The sequence below is a fragment of the Aotus nancymaae genome, unplaced genomic scaffold, assembly GCF_030222135.1.
Source record: "Aotus nancymaae isolate 86718 unplaced genomic scaffold, 86718_ANA_hifiasm-v0.15.2.pri h1tg000016l, whole genome shotgun sequence".
NCBI classification, from domain to species: Eukaryota; Metazoa; Chordata; class Mammalia; order Primates; family Aotidae; genus Aotus; species Aotus nancymaae.
In genome coordinates, this window is record NW_026988428.1 from 84050933 (window position 1) to 84073611 (window position 22679).

A 22679-nucleotide genomic window follows, 5' to 3' on the forward strand; every position below is an offset into this window, starting at 1 on the left:
TATGTAAATTCGCCTGCATCTTAACCTTATTCTGCAGGTCTCTTTTAGAAAATCTGCGAGGAACATAATTTTAGAGTACAGTGAGAAGGTGCTTAATTATTATTAATAGGAAAATAAGAAAGTTATCTTTCCTTTTTGTTAACCCAGCATGCTTGATGAGTAACTGCTATATCCCTGCAACAGAGATTGTTTTTACGTAATCTGTTTCATCATTGGGAAGTACAGTGGTTCTGTCACTGAACTTGAACCAACACTCAGATTGGCAAGTCTATTACAGAAATGATGTTTGGATTCTGGCAAGATTGGCCCAATAACTGAGGAATAATTTCTTGAATTTTCTTTTAATCCTGTGTTTATGGTGCTGTTAGTCCTGATTCTTGGAATAATCCAGGGATGATGACCCTCACCAAAAGCAGATCCTTCACTTCGTCCTATGCTGTTTCTGCAGCTAACCATGTAAAGGCTAAAAAGCAAAGTCGACCAGGTAAGTAACTTAACTGGAGAAGGGTTACTGTGAGTGTGGAGTCATAGAGTAAACCAGACCTTAAGTGTTGAAATATTCTGAGGGTCTCCTATATTCAGATATGTTTGGTTTGCCTGTTCTAATAATCAATTAGTTATTTTTAAAAGCCTCAATAACCAATTAGTTATTTAAATTTCCACCTATGTGATGATACAGATTCCTTCACAGTTGTTGTACAAAATTTTCTATCGTGAACTAATTAGATGCATAGGAAATCACTTTTACTGTCAAGGATAATCTCTGGAAGCATCATCTCATAATAGAAATTCCAATTTTATTTTTAGTGTCTATTAAAATTACTTTTCAGGAGTATAATATTTATAAGTTCAAGGAAGTGTTTCATTTACTACATATGAGCTATGATAAGGAATTTAGATATCAAAAATTAAGAGTAATAAAGCTTTAGATAGGAAGATGAAATGATATGGGGGAAGATTAACCTCATGTGTTCAGGGTCTGTACTCACCCAAAACTATAATAGGAGTTTTTGTCAGATTCTATCTCTTAATTGCCTTTCTCCTTAGAAGCCCAATTAAGAACCTGAGGTATTTCCTCTGATCTTTCCTTTTTGGAATCTAACTTCACAGTTTCACTTCTCAGTATTACAGAAAACATCAATGATTTTTTTCAGAAACTTCCTGATTAATCTACTGCCTTTAGCAGTTTAAGGGTTCATCAAATGGTTAAAAGGAAAACTGCCTACTTCCCACTGAGATATGAAACATTCAAATTCTGGCTGCCATGGCAACCCCAAACTCCAATTTTTATGTCATCAGCCTCATGACATTGCTAAAAGCTCTGTTGGCTGCCTCCCAAATAGCTGCACCTCTCTGTCTGGATCCTCCACTTCTTACTCCATGCCAATAGTCAGTAAATAATGCTTTGAAGGGAAAAACAATTTGCAGGATTTTGGCTCACCTTTCTGAGATTCTCTTCTTCATGAGAACCTAGTCCCTCAGAATTGTGTGCTTTACCTTGATAGCTTTTTTTGTACCATTTTATTGGAATTACATCAGTGAAAGAAACCATTAAGGTAATCTGGTTTTCCAACAACTAATCTGGTCCTCTCTGCTCTTTAGAAATGTTCATCAAATTTTATCACTTTTAGAAGTCATTAACGACCTGCTAATAAAATTCAGCTTTCACCAGGGCCAGGCAATGTAGAATAATGTAGGTGAATACTTAAATTGAGATATCCCTGAGGACAAATGCAGATTAGCTCAATAATAAGGAGAATCATCTGGGACTCCAACAAGGTGGAGAAACTGCATTTGAGAATTCCACATTAAACCTGAGATAAAGGCACACTAAGGTGGTTTTAAGTGTGTAGGACAACTTGGCTCCCTATAAAAATACAAGCAGATAATTTTGGAAGGAAAGCATCATCAATTAAGGGCCATGAGATTTTATCAGATCATATTCAAACATGGAGCTTACAACCAGGATCACTAATTGCACAAAGAAACACCATGAGTTTGATTTAACAGAAACAAACAACTTTCTAGATCAGTAAGAGGGTCAAAATATTTAAATTGAAATTCAATTTAAAAATTTACACATTTAAGGAAAAATAACAGCCATGAGAAAAGACATAACTGCAGAGCAGTTAAATATACCTTTTGGAAATGTAGGTAAGGAACTATTAAATAGCATAGTAGACTACTGAAGAGAGAATTAGCAAACTGCATAGAGAAAGATTTGAAGAAATTATCCAGAATGCAACACAGATGAAGATGGGAAACTATAATAGATTTTAAGAGATACAGAAAAATTACAAAGTCTAATATACATAATATATGTAATCATAGTTTTAGTAGCAGATGGAAGACATGAAATACTTAGGAGGAGCCTAGTAAATGGAAAGAAACTCACACGTAGATACAAAATAGTGAAACTATATAACACCAAAGATACACACACACACACACACACACACACACACACACACACACACACACACACACACAAATCCTAAAGTCTACCAGAGAAAAGACAAATTTCCTTTTCAGGAAAAGCAGTCAGGCTGAAAGCAGAATTATCAGAAATACTGGGACACAGAACACAGTAGAATATTTTCTTCAAAGTTCTGAAACAATATGATAGCCTAAAATTTTGTGCCTGGCAGATTCATCTTACAAGAATACGAGTGAACTAAAGTCAATTTGAAAGAAGTCAAAACATTACCACCTGCCAAATCTTTACTAAAGGAATTTATAATGGATATATTCTAGAAAGAAGAATAATAGAAAGTTTGAGATCTAATAAAAATGTTAAATCTGAAAACCATGGGTCAATCCAAACAAACATTAAATTCATAAATAATAGTATTTCCAGATTTGTGAATAGTTTTTACAAGATTTTTTAAGGACAGAACTAAAATTTCAGACAGTCATAATATGTAATTCAAGAGATGACATAAATTTAAGTGTTGTAAATCTGTGTGTAGCTCAGAAAGGGGGTTTAGATGAGGAAATTGAGGAAAAAGAAGGTTAAGTAACTTGCTTTCTCTAGGTCATATGATTAATCCTGAATACTTTCTTTATCCTAATGATTTCAAACTAGAAAAAAGTGAGGATGACAAATTGTCATAATTTAAAATTAGGATATTTTGGGTTCTGTACTTGGCTGGGTACAAGATAATAGGAGGGTTTGGTTTTCTCACCCTCTTTCTTCAGTTAAGTAGTAACATAAAAATTAGTGAATAACCAACATGGTAAGATCAAGAAGGTGAAAATTATGGTTAGAGCACACACAGGAAATAACAGAGCAAATGATGGAACAGCCTTATATTCCTGTGTCCTGCTCCCCAGTTTGTATGACAGATTCTAGAAAAAAGAGCAAAGTGTAAAAGGAAAGGAATGTTCACATAAGATACTACACAGACAGATGATGGGAATTAGAGCCACAAGCATAGCAAGAGCCCCTGTCCATTGTTGCCATCAGGTGCATAAGGTATTTTCATCATGATCATTTTGGAGGGGCTTTTGCATTGTGGCATCTTTAGACAGCTGTCACAGCACAGCTAAATGTTTATAAAATAACCTATATCCCAGGCATGCCGAATCCAACTAATTAAATTCCTGAAGGTCTGCCAAAAGAAACAAAAACATCTATCAATAATCGGGGCTGAAAAGAGATAGCAACTCTTCCTAATGAGATGGGAGCTTCTACTTTAAAATCCTTGCTTCCCTGTTTGGCTTGATGGAGCTAAGTGGTTTTGACATGTTTGATGCAGTTGACTGTGATGCATCCTGGTTTTTCATAAACCAGGAAAGAAGCTGGAAGAGCCCCCTTGTGGCAAAGAGTGTAAGCAAATGGAATCAAATGAAATGTGAGGAGTCTGAGGAAACATGGTAAGCAATAGGCAATGAGATGAAGAGGAAGCAAGTATGAAGTCAGAAGAGACATACTGAAAGATAAATACTCTGTTTCCAGAGAGGACTAATGAAATTTATTCTTTGCGCAAATCAAGTAAACAGTGTGTCCTCTAGTTCAGTCAATCAATGTTAATTTTAAATAGCTGAAACACAAATTATTATTCAGTTACTAATATAAAATAAATGAAATCACATAGGACTCCTTTAATTAAAGCTTAAAAGCAGGAGGTTCAAACATAATTTGTGTTTTCAATTTTGCTCTTCTAGTATGAGTCACTGACATTGTGGAGCTACCACGATATTATTCTGCTTTTAAAACTCCTTGAATTTACAGTTAACTTTATTTGCAGTAGTCCTTTCCCAGATTCTTGCAAGTTTGGCTGCCCATTGCAGTGACAGCAGGTATCTCTACACCTATAATCTAGACTCTGTTTTTCCTATACAAAATTTGAAATGATAGAGAACTTCAACTATGGTATTGGGACTCTTTTTCTTTGGCATTCTTTTAGATGCAATTTCTATTTTGGAAAAATATTCGGGCTGACCATTTTCATTTGGGCATGGAAAAAAGAGATATCTTTATCAGACAAGCTGGTTCCTTTTTTGTTCAATTAAAATTAAACTGAGAGAGTTTTATAGCACAAAACAGATGGATTCACTTAAATAATTCCCCTGCAGTATTGTTTATTTTCTCTCTTTGATTGCCCAAAATTCCTTGTGTCTTGACACACATTTTCTCATGCTCTCAGGAACAAGGAATTAAAGGCAGAATTACTCAAAGGAGTTGGCATTTTAGACTTTATTTTTAAAATTGTATTTTTAATTTTTTGTTTTTAAATGTTTTGATTTTAAGTATTTCACATTAGGACAGTTTGAATCATTCAAAAATTTATATTTCATGAGCTATGTCTTCTTCCTGGAATCTACTAAAATTACCCAAATATAAAATGAAGAGAAACATTAATATATTTGAGAGAATACATGTTTATCTGAATCCCTTCACTTGTGTGTATGTAAATGTGTGAGTGTGCGATATAAAATTAGATGAGACTTTCAAAGGTTCTAACAGTCATCCCTCTAACTTTAGACATGATTACATCGAAACCTTTTTAGAAAATTTGTTTTTAAAGATTTCCAAAGGTTATTCCTCCCAATTCCTTCGATGGTCCTCTTCCTATAACGGAAATCATTATTTATAATTTATACATTCTATAAAAAAATTTGGTTATTATCTGCATTTATCTCCCTATCTTTTTGAAGACCAATACATGTAAATATGCATGCACATCCTAATTCTTCCTGTTTTTTTAAACTTTAAGTAAACTATGATAATGCACACTGGGATGGTTTGGCTTTGGAAAAAAAAGAACTTTAATAGCTTTAGCTTCTCACCTGCAGAATAAAGATATCCCTGCTTCTCAGGTTTGTTGCCAAAAGTTGTGCTTCACCCAGCCTGGAGTATAGCGGTGGTGCCATCTCGGCTAACAGAAACTTTACCTGCTAGGTTCAAGCAATTCTTCTGCCTCAGCCTCCCGAGTAGCTGGGAATACAGGCATGGGCCACCACGCCTGGCTAATTTTTGTATTTTTAGTAGAGACGAGGTTTCACCATGTTGGCCAGGCTAGTCTCAAACTCCTTAATATCAGATCATCTGCCCACCTCAGCCTCCCAAAGTGCTGAGATAACAGGTTTGAGCCAACGTGCCTGGCTGAATTATGCTTTTAATAGTGTTCAAAATATGTAGGCTAATACTACAGAAGAGCTTCTCTGTTACAGATTTATTTTAAATTTCATCCCAGCCAGTACATTTGGTATCTTAAAATCTGCTTGTTTGTTTAAATTTAGTTAATCCATGAGTTCCAAGAACTCTAATGGTGTGTGAATTTTAAAATTTGTGTTTGAAAGTGAATTGCATGTATATGAGGCGTCAGCTGGCAGCTACTAAAACTTAGCAATGAAAAAAATTATTCTCATAAACTGTCTTCAGAAAATACATGGTGTCAAGACAGAAATGGACAATGTTCTCATGGGCTTTGAACTATTGGTCTATTAAAAAAATTGTGTAGAAAACTGTCCCCAAACTTGCAGTTTACTATCAGAATAACTAAGGAATTGCCTAACACAGTGTCTATCAGGAATCTCTTTTTCTTATGACACAGCAATTACTTTTTATTGAAAAAAACCACAATTACTTTTGCACCAGCCTAATAATGAAACTTTGCCCGGGGCCTACCCAACCCTAACCAGACTTGCCCAGCAACCTCTCTGACCACATCCCCTGCCCCTTTTTCTTTTTTGCTAAGCTGCCAGTCACTGACCTTCTGACTGCTCCTCTGACTCCACCCCCTCCATGTCCCTCTTTCCTGAACACGCTTTCCCCAGATACTTCTCTACATGTCTTGCTTATTTCATGAGGCCCCCATTCAAACTGTACCCACCCCCAACCCTTCCCAGCCAGAGAGGCCTTCCCAGACTATCTTATCTAAAGAGCATTTCTGTTGTTCTCTGCCTTCTACCCTATGCATTGTTTTCTTCCTGTCACTTGAATTCGTTAATTTTTCTTTTCTTTCTTTTTTATTAACTTTTATTTTTTAGTTTCTGTCTCTCCTTAAAAAGTGGGAGCTCCATTAGAGCAGGGATTTTATTTTATACCCTACTCCACCCATGGAGCAAGACTCACAATAACTACTTGTTGAATGAATAAATCACTGAGATTCCAATACAGATGCTTTGGTAAACAGTCTGCCACATCATACTAGGATTCAGCTCCTTAACAGTTACAGTGCCTTTCTAACATTATCTGGAGTCCCTGTCTAAATCCAAAAACTAGTCAGAATTACACCAATCCTTTTCAACCTTTACATCACAGTACCCATATATGTGTAGTAATATTTGTGAATATCATAGCAGTAGAGAAATGGGAAGGGATTTTGAGTTTGAAAACTAGATTTCCTTTATTTTATAAAATTATAATGAGAAAATCTAATTATAAACTGTTAGAGATAACATTAAAAATTGAGTTTATTCTAGAGTTTCCAAATGAAATATTTCTTTTTTTAAAAAATTTACAACCATTAAATAATTCACAGCAAACACTTCACATAATGATACATTGTCTGGGAAATTCTGAGTTAAAACCTTTGTGAACTCTTTTTTTTTTGGCTCGGGAGACTATGTAATGTGAAGGATTGTCGTTATCTTTGGAAAAGTAAGTTTTTTTAAGAGAAGTAGAAATTGAAATAAAAACCATAAGTCATGACATAAGGAGCAATGCAAATGCTGCCTAATAGGTCATGAGTTTTACTTTCCCCTTGGGTAATCTCTGATAAAGGTACTGGTTTCTAAACCACATTTTACTAAGAATAGCTGTGTTTACTCTATATTCTCCCATGTACTAGTACTGTGACTCTGGGAGGGTTTTTTAACTTGTCTGGGTCTAAGTGGTTTCATTTGCTTAGTAGAAAGGCTGGGAGGGGTTTGAGCTGCTGATTAGGAATTAACAATAGATGTGTTGGAAAGAAGTACAGGGGTTGTTGCTCTTCACACTGAAGCAAGGGGAGAGTGAGATTTCTCATCTTTAACAACTACAACAAAAATAACAGTGCCAACAAGAAAGTAAAAAGAAAATTACACACACTCACACAAAATCTCTCAGCAACTTTAATATTCTTTTCAGTGGACCAGAAAACCTTTGGTGTGACAATTCAAACTTTTGAGGAAGCTAGACCCTGGAAGCAAACTTTGCTGAAAGCCAGCTGCCAGCTACCCACACACATAATTCCATGATGTGAAGGTGGATGGCTATAAATTTTCCTAAGTGGTGAGAAACAGAGAATGGCTTTTAATAATTTCGTTTCATTTGCCCCACAGTACATTGTTCAGCCATAAAATCAAGAAAACCTGTAAGCAGGTTGTTGGCCAGAAGTTATTTCTCTCCTTTTTTCCATTTTAAGTGCAGGGTGCCTTCTCTGTGGCTGGGAGAGAGTAACTTCAAAAGGCATTGTCCATGTCTTCCAACAGCTACACTTTGAAATCTAAGCCAGTGTCCTGTAAAATTCTCACAATCTAGAGTAAATACAGACGGTTTGGCACAAATACCCACACTTGAAATGGAGGCTTTAGGACTATTGTTTGACCTGAAATGGATTATATTACATTTTAAAATGTTTTCTTCAAAAATTATTTGATCAAAACACTCTTTCGCACCAAAAGGTCTTGCTTCACTGAAACTGCGAATGGTTAAGAACATTAATTTCCTCTCAGTAATGCATCTTCTTTATTTACATATTTTAAGCATCTGATGCCTGGTGAACTCTGCCCCAGATACTGGTTAATGTTTAAAACAATAGCAGATCCTGTTCCTGCTAAAACCTTCACAACCTAAGAGAAAGTAAACACATGAGAAAATTTTAACTATTATTTCCATGTCAGAATGACAAGAAGAAACAAAAATTGGAGGACAAAATAATATTCTTCTGTCCTCAAGTTACTCCAGGACACCAAGGCTTTGGCTGTATGTGCCAACATTGCCACTGATTTTTTTATGATGATTCATTCCTCCCATTTAATGCTGTGAAGGCACCCCAACCACACAGTTGGTATGTGGAGGAGGCCAGCCTGGTGACCTGAGCAGGCATGTGGTGGTTATTGAGTTTTTAAGGGTCCAGGTGAAATTCATCAGTTGCAATTTTGCATTTTAAAGACATTTGTTTAGTTACTTAACTCTCATTCTTTCTCAGGTGCCCTCGCTAAAACTTCACCTCTTTCATCGCCCTGCTCCTCACCTCTCCAAGGAACTCCTGCCAGCAGCCTAGTCAGCAAAATTTCTGCAGAGCAGTTTCCAGAATCTGCTGACACAACTGCCAAACAAAGCCTAGGTTCGCACAGGGCCTTAACTTACACTCAGAGTGCCCCCGACCTATCCCCTCAAATCCTGACTCCACCTGTTATATGTAGCAGGTAAGGATTTTTTATGAACTGAAGTTTAATAATAAAACCATTGATAGTTTTCCCCTAGAAATACCTACCACCAGCCCACAAAGCTTGGGGTAGGTTTGCCAAAGTCGTTGACAACCAAGAATGGGATAATGTGATTTCTGTTGAATAGGCTACAATAAAAACTTACGTTTTAGTAATTTTCCATTAACAAAGATTAGAATCCATGCAGTTCATACAGCTAATCTTTAGAGAGGATACACGATTATTAGCTGTATATGTTGTCTGTTTCCTGATGGAGAATATAGAAAAAAAGTAACTAAAAATGATATCAAGTATTCTGTTATAATTCTTCATTTCGTTGTAATGTTTGTACCTGTTCTTCGAACATGTTACATTGATATTAGCCATATTTAATCTTAGGTTTGCATTTCCCATTTTTACAATTTTAAAATGTGTGGATAATACATTGCACAGGATGGCTGGAGTCACATAGTTCTCTGAATGCAATTTAAGCAATTGTATGTGCTATTCTATCATGTTGAAACAAAATTACAGAGTGTTATCTATCACATGGGTTAAGGAAAAATGGCTGGAGTAATTATTTTCCCAAGATTGTCACTAAGAAAGAATTATCTCTTCTTACTGCTTAATGTATTTTTATTGTTCTTAAGTAAGAGCTTGAATAATTTATCTGAAAGCATTATGGTATTATTTAAGTAGAAAAACAGTTGGGTGTTTTTCTAGGTACTATGAGACTACCTTGAATAAAATAGTATTTCATTTCTGAGGTTAATAAGGATAACTATTTGAATAAATGAGTAACATGTCGGTGTTCTAGTATCAAATATTACTTCATAGACCCAGGTTTTATCAATATATTCAATTTTAACAAATAGCAACTATTATTAAGCCTCACAATTTTCATTTTTATATTTTTTAGTCAGAAGCTCTGTAAATTAAATAAATGTTGTTTATAATTTCTGTTTTTACTTCCTTTCTTTAGACAATTTTAAATAAGAAATTATTTTCATTTGTTTGCCCAGAGCCAAAGTTATTCTACTATGCAAAAGTTATTCTGCTGCCCTCTATGAGTTGTTTTTAATAAAATGATTTCTGTGGGATATTAATCTCATCTCTTTTCCACAAAAAAGCAAGTTCTATAGTAAAATATTGAGAAGATATATCATACTTTACTCTTAGAGATTCATAACACATATGGCTTTATTAAAAGTTCTTGGAAGTTCTGTTAAAAGAATTTCTCTTTATTTTTGTTGTTGTTGTTGTTTGTTTCATTTGATGTTTTCTGAATTTATTTGACCACAGAACCAGTTTCTTTAGGTTAACACCCAATAGTTGCCCATGTCTAATGTTTGGCAGAACACAATTAAGAAGCATTGTTTTATTATATGCGCCCTGAGCCAAGATGAAGCCCCGTGGAGTAATCTTCATCAAGGACATCTGTGTTCATCATTTTTAGCGAGAATCTCCCACTGTGGGTTCCAGACTTTTGGGAAATATGTCCCCTAAAGAAAGGAGAGAGATGTTCAGAAAAGCTCTACCACTCAGTAGCTCTTTTCATCATAGTGTTATATATATATATATATATATATATATATATATTCTTAGCAGGTAGAATGAAATGGGATTTTTATAAAACAGGTTTCAGAGAAAAACAAGGGGATTTTACTGTCTACTTGTTCAGTAATGTTTATAAATCCAGTAGTGTGTGTTTTATTTGTTTGTGCTTTATAAATCTATAATTCAAACCAGGTTTTATTATTGCCTTAAAGGCAGCCACCCATGTAGGCACAGAGAGGTCCAGAAACACACGACTAATTGTTGTGGTTTCCCCTGCTGAACTTGAAGAGTTTGGCAACGAATCCCAGTCTCTTGGCTGCTGTAAGGTCTGTGCGACAAGCTATTTTTCTGGCATGAGAGCTGGCATATTTGAAGTACTAATTTAAATGGTTCTTTTAGGTATTATTTTGCAATGAAAAATTTTAAGGCTAATAAACTCTACTTCTGAGAATGTAAGTCTACCAATTGTATCTACTTTCTTTTTCCTTTTTGTCCTCTCATTTTCTTTTTATTCTCTAAGCCATACTGACAGATTTAATAATTAGAAATATTTTACATGTAATGTTTTTCTGTTTACACTTAAGGGTTGAAAAGTAAAGTTACTTAGTATGTAGATACTATCTAGCTGGAAAATGCTTTTCTCTTAGTGCACACACAAGCACAATTCAGGAAAAAATGATGAGGTATTTAAGATATTGAACAATAAGCTATCACTACTTTTTTCATTTTAGAGTGGGTAATCTGTGGTTAAATAACAAACAAAAAAAATCCTCTGAGACCCTTTGTAATATTAGTCAGATGGAAAGACCCCAGCAGCAAAATGCAGAATCAACATCTAATCATGAAGTCTTTAAACAAGATAGAAGAGGGAAGAGCCAGTTTATGGCCTCTGCTAGGCCATGTATGGGGTTACTGTTTAATTTTTAAAACAGTCAAACTTCATTCCTCCAACACCCTCTGTTAGAGGGCATTGCTTACCTCTCTTATCTTTGTTTTTCTTGGTGGTCCACAGTGCCTCATGGCCTGTTTCTCTCAACCAGCATCCCATGTAGTCAGTGTAGTCAGTCATACATTTGCTCTTCCTCAAAATGCACCTCTCTTTTGTTCATTTCCTTAGAGCCTTAACCGTAACTGATCAATCTGAAAAATAATTCCATTTTTATTTTGTAGCAAAACATAAAATTCATATATTATCATTCTATTTCAATCTATGTTGTCTTTTCTTAAAGGTCTGTTTAGACATAAAAATATCATAACCCAAAGAAATAGATCTAATAATGAGGCTTTCTTTTTTTTTTTTTTTTTTTTTTTTTTTTTTTTGAGACGGAGTCTCGCTCTTGTTACCCAGGCTGGAGTGCAATGGCGCGATCTCGGCTCACCGCAACCTCCGCCTCCTGGGTTCAGGCAATTCTCCTGCCTCAGCCTCCTGAGTAGCTGGGATTACAGGCACGCGCCACCGTGCCCAGCTAATTTTTTTGTATTAATAGAGACGGGGTTTCACAATGTTGACCAGGATGGTCTCGATCTCTCGACCTTGTGATCCACCCGCCTCGGCCTCCCAAAGTGCTGGGATTACAGGCTTGAGCCACCGCGCCCGGCCGGCTTTCTTTTTTTGAGGTGGCGTCTCACTCTGTTGCCCAGGCTGGAATGCAGTGGTATGATCACTCACCGCAGCCTCCAATTCCCAGGTTCAAGCGAGTCTCCTGCCTCAGCCTCCTGAGTAGCTGGGATTGCAGGTGTTCGCCACCCTGCTTGGCTAATTTTTGTATTTTTAGTAGAGACTGGATTTCACGATGTTGGCCAGGCTTGTCTCAAACTCCTGACCTCAAGTGATCTGCCTGCCTCGGCCTCCCAAAGTGCTGGGATTACAGGCATGAGCCACTGTGCCTGGCCCATAATGAGGCTTTTAAGCAGGCACAAGGTATTTTGTTGGGGAAGATACTGTTGTCCAATATAGGTCAACACCTGCAAAATTGGTACTATAAGTAGGTAGCAGCCTATCCAAGTATTCTCTAAATAATCTAACAAAATTTTACACCACTTTCACCTCAAATATGATCTAGGTAAAGGAGGAGGAGAATGAGAATCAGATGAAGTTTCTAATCCTTTGTATTTATTACTCTCTCACAAAAAAAGAAAGTAGTATATTGCATATCAGCATTTGTGTATCAAACAAAATGAATATTTTTACAAAACAAATAAGTAGAAGGTAGAAATATTTTATTATTGTTGTTTACCTTAATGTACACTTAGACGGTATGTGCCTATGACTTTTTGAAAAGAGCAGGATATACCTACAGCTCTTCCAATATTTTTTAGCTGTGGCAGACCATATTCCCAAGGGAATCCTGCTGATGGGCCCCTGGAGAGAAGTGGGGCAGCCACTCGGACACCAAGTAGAACAGGTAATTCATTGTTTGGGATCCTGTTGCCCAAAATGGAAACTGCTTTATGTTTTTTTCCTGATCAAAAGTGACCTACATTTCTGATTTGTAGGGGGGCACTGGGGGACAGGGTCTCACAGTGTTGTCCAGGTTGGTCTTAAACTCCTGGGCTCAAGTGATACTTTCACCTCAGCCACTCCTAGGATTACAGGCATGAGCCATTGTGCCCAGCCTGATTTTTAAAATTACAGATTGAAAAGGACAAGGGAGAAAACTAAAGTCATCTATAATCCTACTCTCTGGAGTTAATCATGGGTAAAGTTTGGGTGCAGAGCTTTCCAAAACGTTTTTATACAGTTATACATGTGTATATTTTTAAAACACAAGAGGCCATTTTATATAATACATAGAACTATATAGCAATGTTATTTTATCTTGCTACTTCTGACATTGGAAGTGCTTTAAGTGGTTCCCAAAACATAGCAAACACTCAATAAACCTCCTTCAGGCACCTTACTCAGCTATGAGAAACAGCATAGGAGCTCAGAGAACATAGACTTCAGACTGGGTGTTTACTGATCGGTCTTTTAGTTAGCACAGTTTACTGCTGACTGAAATGGCGACAGTGAAGTGGGACAGATAAGAAGGAAGCACAGTATTCTAAGAAATGGGATTGGATACATAGGATTTCCCTTGCCCTTAAGCATATGCCATCACTCTGCTCTACAGAGCACTTTACTCCTGGGTGTGTCAACTCAATGTCTTCCACCTTGCATGCCCATTCTACAGTAAGTGTTATAGTCAGTTACTCAGTGGTTTAATGTTTAGGGAGAGAAACAGAGAAAAAGGAAACATAAAGTCATAGGATTTGTTAAAGGTATGAACTGTTGATCTAAAAAATATTATTGAGGAATTATTGAATGCCATGTAGATTACAGATTATAATTTCCATCTGTTTTACTTTGTTAACAGATGTGTGCTTTTCTCCACCCTATAATCATACAGGATTATATATTATTATATATTATTCTTGGATTGTAAGCTCATGAAAGCAGTATTTCCCTAAACATTCTATTTACCATATGCATCTTAGCAAAGTTTGCTTGAATGAGCCCCCTTTCCCCATTGTAGATCTCGTAATAAGTTGTTCTCTTTTAATTGTAGATGACACTGCTCAAATTACCTCTGATTATGAAACCAATAACAACAGTGACGGCAGTGACATTGTACAGAATGAAGATGAGACAGAGTGCCTGAGAGAGCCTTTGAGGAAAGCATCAGCTTGCAGCACCTATGCTCCTGACACCATGATGTTTCTGGTAGTCCTATATCACTTAACTCATTCATTTACTTGAGAAATCAGCTTCTGTTACAGATATTGGCTTAGAAGTGAATCTTTGAGGCCTTGCATGGTGGCTTACGCCTGTAATCCCAACACTTTGGGAGGCCGGGGCGGGCAGATTATTGAGGTCAGGAGTTTGAGAATAGGCTGGCCAACATTGTAAAACCCCATTTCTACTAAAAATACAAAAAACGTAGTCAGACATGGTGGCAGGCACCTGTAATCCCAGCTACTCAGGAGCATCAGGCAGGAGAATCACTTGAACCTGGGAGGTGGAGGTTGCAGTGAGCTGAGGTCATGCCACTGCAGTCTATACTGGGCAACAGAGTAAGACTCCATCTCAAAAAAAAAAGAAAAAAAGAAATGAATCTCTGAAACATATTTATAGATGTATTTCATCCAGATTACACATGTATTATAGCCCTTCCCATACATATCAATATATGTTTTCCTCTTTTCAAGCATTATCAGTCTTTTAATGGTTCTATTATCTGGTGATTAAAAGCTTAAGTATTTATAATTATACAATGATTACAGATATTTATTAACCCAATTGAAAAGTAAATATAGGACAAAATCATTCATTAAAACAACACTTTATAAAGAAAGAAAGATGAAGGAAAGGAGGGAAGAAGATAGTCATTGTCTTAGGGCTTCTGCTGGTTTTCTCTAGCACCTCCTTGACTTAGAACATGAACCAATATGTGTTTTTCTTGTTATATTTAAGTCAGGCATATATTGACACCAGCCACCTAGTAAAATATCCCTTAATGATGAAGTATTCTGTATGTTTAAAGAGATCCATTTAAGGAGGATGAAAGCATACATTTGAGTGAGCTTCATTTTAAGGAGGTGGCAAATGCTAGAAAATTGTTGACTCTCAAGTGGTCATCATTGGCTGCTATTATCATTTTTCTTTTACTGTGTTTACTGTTTGTATTTCTAAGTCAGATGGATTGTCAGGTAAAATAATTTACATGTTTCCTTATCCTCATTATCTTTCTTTTCTTCTTAATTTTTTTTTTTGGCAAATGTGCTCTTAAGAGTGTCCTCATTTGGGACCATGTTATAAAAAGCCTTTACATTTACATAGTGCCTGTTTCTCATGAAATGGTAGATCACATGAAATAAATTAAAATCCCTGAAAAATGTGGCAGTTGTTATTCTATAGGATTAATGTCCATTTTGAAGCATTAATATAAACAATAATAATAAGAGTGATTAAATCCTCCTACTCATGAATTTTTTTTGAGAGTTTAAGGAAGGAGCTCTCATCTCAGAAAAATTTACATAATTATGTAGAGATATAAATTTACTTGTAATTTCAGAATATTTTGAAGTCTTTAAAACTTTAAGAACCTTACAGTAGATCCAAAGCAGTTATACTAACTTATAGAAGAAACATCCATGTTTTTGCTAGAGTATATATGAACCAGTGATAGGCAAGCACTTAATAGTGAAAAATTCATATCTGAAACAGCATTAGTTCCTTTCCTCCTCACTTTGGGGTCAATGTCTTGTTCATCTTGACCTTTTTTTAGTAAAGAACACTCATTCACCTTGGAGTTTTAAGTTATTTATTTCCAATAGCCACAGTATTTGTTGAATTTAGCAAAGCACAAATTGCCCTGTAGAAAAAGTACATGCTGTTTAAGTATTTTAATCTTAAACATTACAGGACAAACCAATTCTTGCTCCCGAACCTCTTGTCATGGATAACCTGGACTCAATTATGGAGCAGCTAAATGCTTGGAATTTTCCAATTTTTGATTTAGTGGAAAATATAGGAAGAAAATGTGGCCGTATTCTTAGTCAGGTAAGAAATGCATTCATTCATACTAATTTAAATATAGGAAAAACAATTCCTTGGTTACTTAAAGCTCTGTAAATTCTTGACACTTGTGGATAGGTGTTGTGTGGAGAAAGGAAGTTTTAGAACACAACATTCTGTAGATTTCTTGGTGGTGGCTTAACCAAAGAAACCGGAACCTCAAGTGAGTCGAATGTCATATTCTGCAATTAAAATACTATATATTTTTTAAGACAAAGTAGGAGGGGATAGAGCTATATAAACACGGGACAAACCATCTAGGATTCATAGAATTAAGCAAAAGAAAATCTGACACTAGCCCCTGAAAGAAGAAAATTGCCTATTTAGAAATACTAACTTACTGTCTGAAATAATTTTCAATGACATTTTAAAAATTTTGGAATATTATGAAGCTTAAACCTTATCAAAGATAAGATGTGCCAAAATGTGTTTCGTCCTACTGCTTTGAGAAACACATCAAATAGAGTTCTCTGTATTTGAAAATCACAAACTCCTTTATTTATGACAAGAAATAAAGAATAATACTGTTGCTGCCTAATCAGCCTTTAAGTATTGTTTTCTTTAGGCCAGACTACTTTCAAGGCTTTTCACATAGGTAATTATTTGTTTTGCTGAAGAAGAAAGAAAACATATAGAAATTAAGAATTTGAAAATGTTTATTTTAAACCACAAAACAAAGTGATGGATTTGCTGTACTGTGGAATACTTATCAAAATACACACCCTAATTAAACAAGGAGGATGGTGCGATAATACATACCAGCTTATCTTCATGTTTTAGGTGTATTCTTATAAATTTGAATAAATATCAGAGCAGAGATAGTAAGGACCACCAAACCTGTGAATATAAGACTTAGAAAAGAATTCAGGACCCAACCCAGATTTATTGGCGCCACTAACACTTCTCAGCAAAACACTAAAAGAGAAATCACTGAAATGCTGATTTCTATGCAGTGCATCAGAGATGAGCTTTCTTTGGATCACTCAACATGTGTCTGAATGTGGAACTTTGTTTGGAGTGAGGATCCTGATCTGTGAAAACTGAAGGGAAAAGTTAACAGGTGTTTCTTCTAGTGTTTAATTCTACAAGCACATATGGCTGTCATTACTGATGGAATATGAGACACAAAATTCTTACAAAGTCTGTATAATATTCAACTATTGCCTCTGCTAGACTATATTCTGTCCATGACCATGTAGAGGAATATAATGGCAGCCCTTGCACTTTATTAGGAGTTGAGGGTCCTGTTCTTCTTCCTTTCCTTTATTCTCGGTGCTAAGCAATGTCTCTTATACTAGCTCATCTTAAGGACAGATTTAAGGGTAGCTCTTCTGTCCAATTCACCTTTGCCTCATACCTTAGGGAACCCCCTGGGAGATTGTGTTATCTTTTTCTGAAACTCATGACAAACTGCAACTTTGAGGGAGTGATCTTTCCTGGAAATAAGCCTATAAAGGTACCACAAGATGTGGCAATGAGCCAGGAAGCATTCCCCCCGCCCTGCCACCTGCCTTTCTTTCTTTCTTTCTTTCTTTCTTTCTTTCTTTCTTTCTTTCTTTCTTTCTTTCTTTCTTTCTTTCTCTCTCTCTCTCTCTCTCTCTCTCTCTTTCTTTCTTCTTCTTCTTCTTCTTTCTTTCTTTCTTTCTTTTCTTTCTTCTTTCTTTCTTTCTTTCTTTCTTTCTTCTTTCTTTCTTTCTTTCTTTCTTTCTTTCCTTTCTTTCTTTTCTTTCTTTCTTTCTTTCTTTCTCTCTCTCTCTCTCTTTCTTTCTTCTTTCTGTTTTTTACTAGGGAGTGTGTTCCCTGGTATGGAGAGACATAGCTCATTTTGTTTTATATTTGATGTATGTTTCACAGAGTCTAGAAAACTTAATCTTCACCGTGACTTTAGTGCAGGGTTTTTAAAATATTATTTTACAGAAGAAGAAACTAAGACTTAAAAAGAGAATATGCTACTCTTCTAAAGTCATATATTAAATATTCAACCCAGGATTGAAAAGTAGATTTATCCATATCAGAAGCCCAGGCTTTTTACATTCATTCAGTTGCTTCTCAGATTTGCATAAAACACCTTGAGTTATTGCATCTTCACATTCTCCACATGAGAATTCGGACCTAGTAGAAAAGTGGTTATGATAGCAGTCAGTTTTACAGCACAAATGACAGTGTACAGAATTTCATTGCAGGTATCAACCACTCTTTTGAAGTTCTGTGAGCCGGGAATGGGAGAAAAAACTGGACCAAAAATGCCACAAAATGTTTTCTAAGACTCATGGATAACAGTAGACATTAAAAAGATTAAGAATTATTAACAATTAATTCCTGCAAAGTTCAATAATGTATCTTTTGTTCCAATCATGTCCCAAAAATAGAGTAATATATTGATATATGATCCTTATTAGTTACCGCTTACATTTCCAATATGCTAGACATTAAATTTTGAAAAAATACAGCTTCATATGACTTGCTAAGTAGAACTTTTGGGGATTGTTCCTTTTGAGTTTGCAAGAACAAAAATTATGAAATTTTGATTATAGAAAATATGTATATATTTTTTGCCACAGTAAGACTTTAGGACAGCTGAAATGAATTAATGTGAACATTCCAAGAAATCACCTTTTGGCTGAGACTAAATGGAAAAAGTCTCACTTCAAAAGACTTTTAAAGAGACACGTGCAATGGAAATGAGTTATCAGTTTCAATATACAGCCTGCATTTTGATGATTATCATTTTTATTTTAACCAATTTAAAAGGACATCCTTCAGACTTTGAAAAGGCGTTTAGTCTTTTCAGTTGCCAATGTTTACTTAGTTTCAGAATTGTTTTCTTTATGTCTGACATACTAGGGATGTTTCATAAGGCTTCGTCTTTTCTTTTACAGGTGTCTTACAGACTTTTTGAAGACATGGGCCTCTTTGAAGCTTTTAAAATTCCAATTAGGGAATTTATGAATTATTTTCATGCTTTGGAGATTGGATACAGGGATATTCCTTGTAAGTATATGTGATTTGTGAAATACTTTTTAAATATGTTGAATTTGCTGTGGGTAAATGGGATAATGAATCATTAGCAGGTAGCACAGAATTACACAGGGTAAACACTCACTATGGAGACATTATATGATGATTAGGAAATATTGCCTGGCTCCTTTACTTTTTAGCTGAATGAGACCCTAGGTTTTACTTAACCTCTAAATGCCTCATTTCTTAGTTCATAAAATGAGAATTCTAATACCTGCTTCACATGATTGTTAGGATCAAATAAGATTATATTTTTAAAGAGTTTATTGTAGTACCTAGCACACAGTAAATCCAACTTAAGTCCACTTTAATATGGCTATTTTTGGAAATAAATAATTAAATACTAAATTTATTGCTCATTTAATAACTCATCCCTTTTATTGGGTGAATTCAACTTTTGTTGTGGCATCTGAAGAGTTAAGTCACTATATATGTTTTCTCAACATAAGATAAAGTGGGCTGGTGTTTAGAGGGTCAGGAGGATGATGGTCTGGTTAGTACAGTAGAAAAGATACATCTGGAAGTGGTTATGGAAAAAATGATGAGAAACATTTTTAAAAATCAGGTATATGGGAAGACAAGGAGAACACACAATCAAGTGTTCAAGCTTTGAGTCTTGCAAGAATAAGTTTCCCATTTACATTAACAAAAAATTGGAACACACAGAAGATGTTAAGTTTTCATTATGTGGCATTTCAGGTATCATCGATCAGAACACATAAGTAAAATGGTCTTACAGTGCTACAAAATATATGGTTTGGGAGACAATGTCTAAAGGTCCAAACAAGGAAATTGTGGAGATATTAAAAAAACCTGTAGCACATCAAGGAAATAAATATGTGGAAAGAAAATTAATCAAACATAATATATTGATTGGAGCGTGTCTTGGAAACATGTTATTTAAGTCATATTTAAGCTTTTAAGTTTAAATTTGCTTTTATGCACTTGAGACTTTAGAATCCTGTAACCTTTTATGTAATTGTAAAGAGCTGAAGTTAAATTAAAAAAAAATTAATTAATACTGATAAAGCACAAGTATTTCCAGAAAGGCGTATCACATTAACCTAGGGATTTATTATGAGCATGTTGTTTTCAAAATCCTATCCACATGCTACATTGGAATGAATATACACAGCTGATAGTGTATCACAGAAGAAGAGAATGAAGAACTGAATTTACAAATGAGATTTTCTGAAGAATACAGGACCAAAATACAGGCAGAGTTAAGACAGTTGGAGTAGGGGAAAGAGAGCTTAACAGTATCAGGCCCCTGGGAACATCTGGCTGACAAATCCATGGAAATTGGAAGATAAATATGAAAAAAGGGGTAGTTGGAGAAGATCTCAAGATAAGCCTTGTGTTCTTAATACAGTTTTCTCAGGGCCCACCCTAGTTGAATGCCAGTGATTGACCTAAGTGTTCATGATTTCTCAAAGGCTAAAGAGTTACATAAATAAGCTTTTGTAGAAAGGAAGCCACAAAGAACACTAAAGAACAGCTAGTCACTAGACTGAATTTCCAAATTCATGTTATATTTTCAAATGTATTTTAATGATATAATTAGCCATAGCAAAGTTCCACTGAGTTCAAATTGATACTAACCTCCATGGACATAACTACCAACTTTTTCACAGGTAGTATATCATTGAATCATAGTTGAAAGATGGCAAGTATTTAAGTACAAAAATAAGTTTTCAGATTCTAAGATTTATTTACTTTTATATTTTATTACATTTTTATATATTACAAATAAAGAGATTTTTTCTCTGAAATTGTGGGTTCTTTATTCCAGGTGAAAATAATTTGTTATAATAAACTTGCTTGTTCTATTAGAAGTCCTAGATACTTTCCATAAAGGGAATTTATTTACATCTTTCCATAGGAAAGCTCTAGCTCACTTGTGATCACTTTTAATGAATATTTCATATGTGCTGAGATTAATATGAATATTTATTAAAAGCTTCACTTATTAATTATAATTAATACATATAAAAATTTGCTGTGTAACTAACTACTTACATTTTAATATTTACTTTGGATGTATTTCTAATGGTTCTATCTAAATGAATCCAGAGTTGAAATGAAGCCTAAGAGGAACTGAAGTTAAAATGGGGTTGGATTAACTTTAATATGATAATGTATGCAAATATTAAAAACTAAATTTCTTATTATTGTTCTAAGTGTACCTCTTAACAGTTTTCAAGAGAAGAGGGTCTGTAGGAAAGCTTTTAAATGTGTAATTTGAATCCGGATAAAAACTGAAGAATCTAGATTTAAACAGAGAATAAAAGAAAGAAATTTCATGGTAGTAGCAATGGAAAGACAGTAAATATAAGCAACTCAATATAAATGTGATAAAAATATATCAAATATATTGTAAGTTTCAATCAAACTTATGAAAAATTAATGTATGGTCAGTACTCAATTGCATAGGGAGATAAATAATGTTTGGTGTCATTCATAGTCCTTTTCAGTTGGGCATTTTGCTTAATAAAGAAAAATCCATTTATATTCATTTATTGATGTTGTTATTTTTTAGGGTAGTTTTTTAAAAAAAATTTCAAAGAGTTTCAGCTCTAAAGTATAATCTCCCTAACACCTCTCATCCTTATTTAAGTTTGAGAAATGGGGAGAATGCCTCAGAACTACCTGTGATCATGTTGCTATTTCATGACAGCAAGGAGAATAGTCCTGCTCAACCTGTATTGAGTCCAGTTCAATTAAGCTGTACATGATGTTCCCACTGATTTTAAAGCTAGAAACTGAAGTGACATGGTACAAGCTACCAGAGTATTAACTATATTCCAAAAGAAAAAACATACTTAAAGTGTTACCTCTATTCTTTACTACTTCCCCTCACCCTATGGTGCATAGGAGTATAGACATAATTTTAAATCAAAACTATGTAAATTTGGATCTTAAAATCTGTGAATTTACATACAACTCCAACCCTCCATACCAGCTCACTTCAACTCTGTGCTTGAGGGAAAAGGAGAAAGTTGAGAAAACAAGTGTATCAAGATGGAAGAGGGAGATGGGCGGACTCTGGGAAAGAGGTAGGGTGTACCATGTGCTAGTGTATGCATGTGTGTCTATATGTCATTAAAGAGGGCGATGGGGTTGACACGTGAGTGAGGGCATCATCGAGAAGACTAGGGATTTGTCCAAAATGCGGAGATGAAGGAAGAGGTATGATGATAGTAAGGATAAAATAATAGCTCTGATAGCATTTCTTATCCTTCTCAGTTGCTTACCCTGGCCAGAACAAGAAGAGGAATCTTTAAGCATTTTTATGTATCACATAGAAACCTGCTAGTAACTTACATTGACCTTGCTAGCTTCTTTCCTGGTTGTCTTTGCTCCTGGGTTGAGTTACCAGAGAGTTAATGGCAAGAACAGTGGAGATGCCAGCACTTGGCATAATACTAAATACATGCTAAGTGAATATTTGATTAATAAACATGTTACTGACTGCTAACAGGACAGATAGTTTTCTATTCTTCAATCTAAGCGATTGATGACAGTGTTATTCTCCTAGACATACAGACATATAACTAGATGTATATACTTAAGCAGCTAGATTTGGTTAGCAGTTTTTTAATTTAGTACTTTTAAATCTATACTCTTAATTTAGTACTTTTAAATCTATACTCAAAAGCAAAAGGAACATTTTAAAATATATATACTG

At 35.1% G+C, this 22679-nt stretch overlaps 1 protein-coding gene across 4 annotated transcripts in view; it reads left to right on the forward strand.

Annotated features, from left to right (window-relative positions):
* Window positions 1–22679, forward strand: part of PDE3A (phosphodiesterase 3A) — a 320464-nt gene that overhangs the window by 258768 nt on the left and 39017 nt on the right. For all 4 annotated transcript variants that reach the window (XM_012447662.3, XM_064377771.1, XM_012447663.3 and 1 more), the window contains exons 5-10: window positions 369–484; window positions 8640–8859; window positions 12736–12821; window positions 13965–14119; window positions 15821–15958; window positions 18853–18964. In XM_012447662.3, the coding sequence (XP_012303085.2) occupies window positions 369–484; window positions 8640–8859; window positions 12736–12821; window positions 13965–14119; window positions 15821–15958; window positions 18853–18964 (827 nt within the window). The remainder of the gene's footprint in view (window positions 1–368; window positions 485–8639; window positions 8860–12735; window positions 12822–13964; window positions 14120–15820; window positions 15959–18852; window positions 18965–22679) is intronic.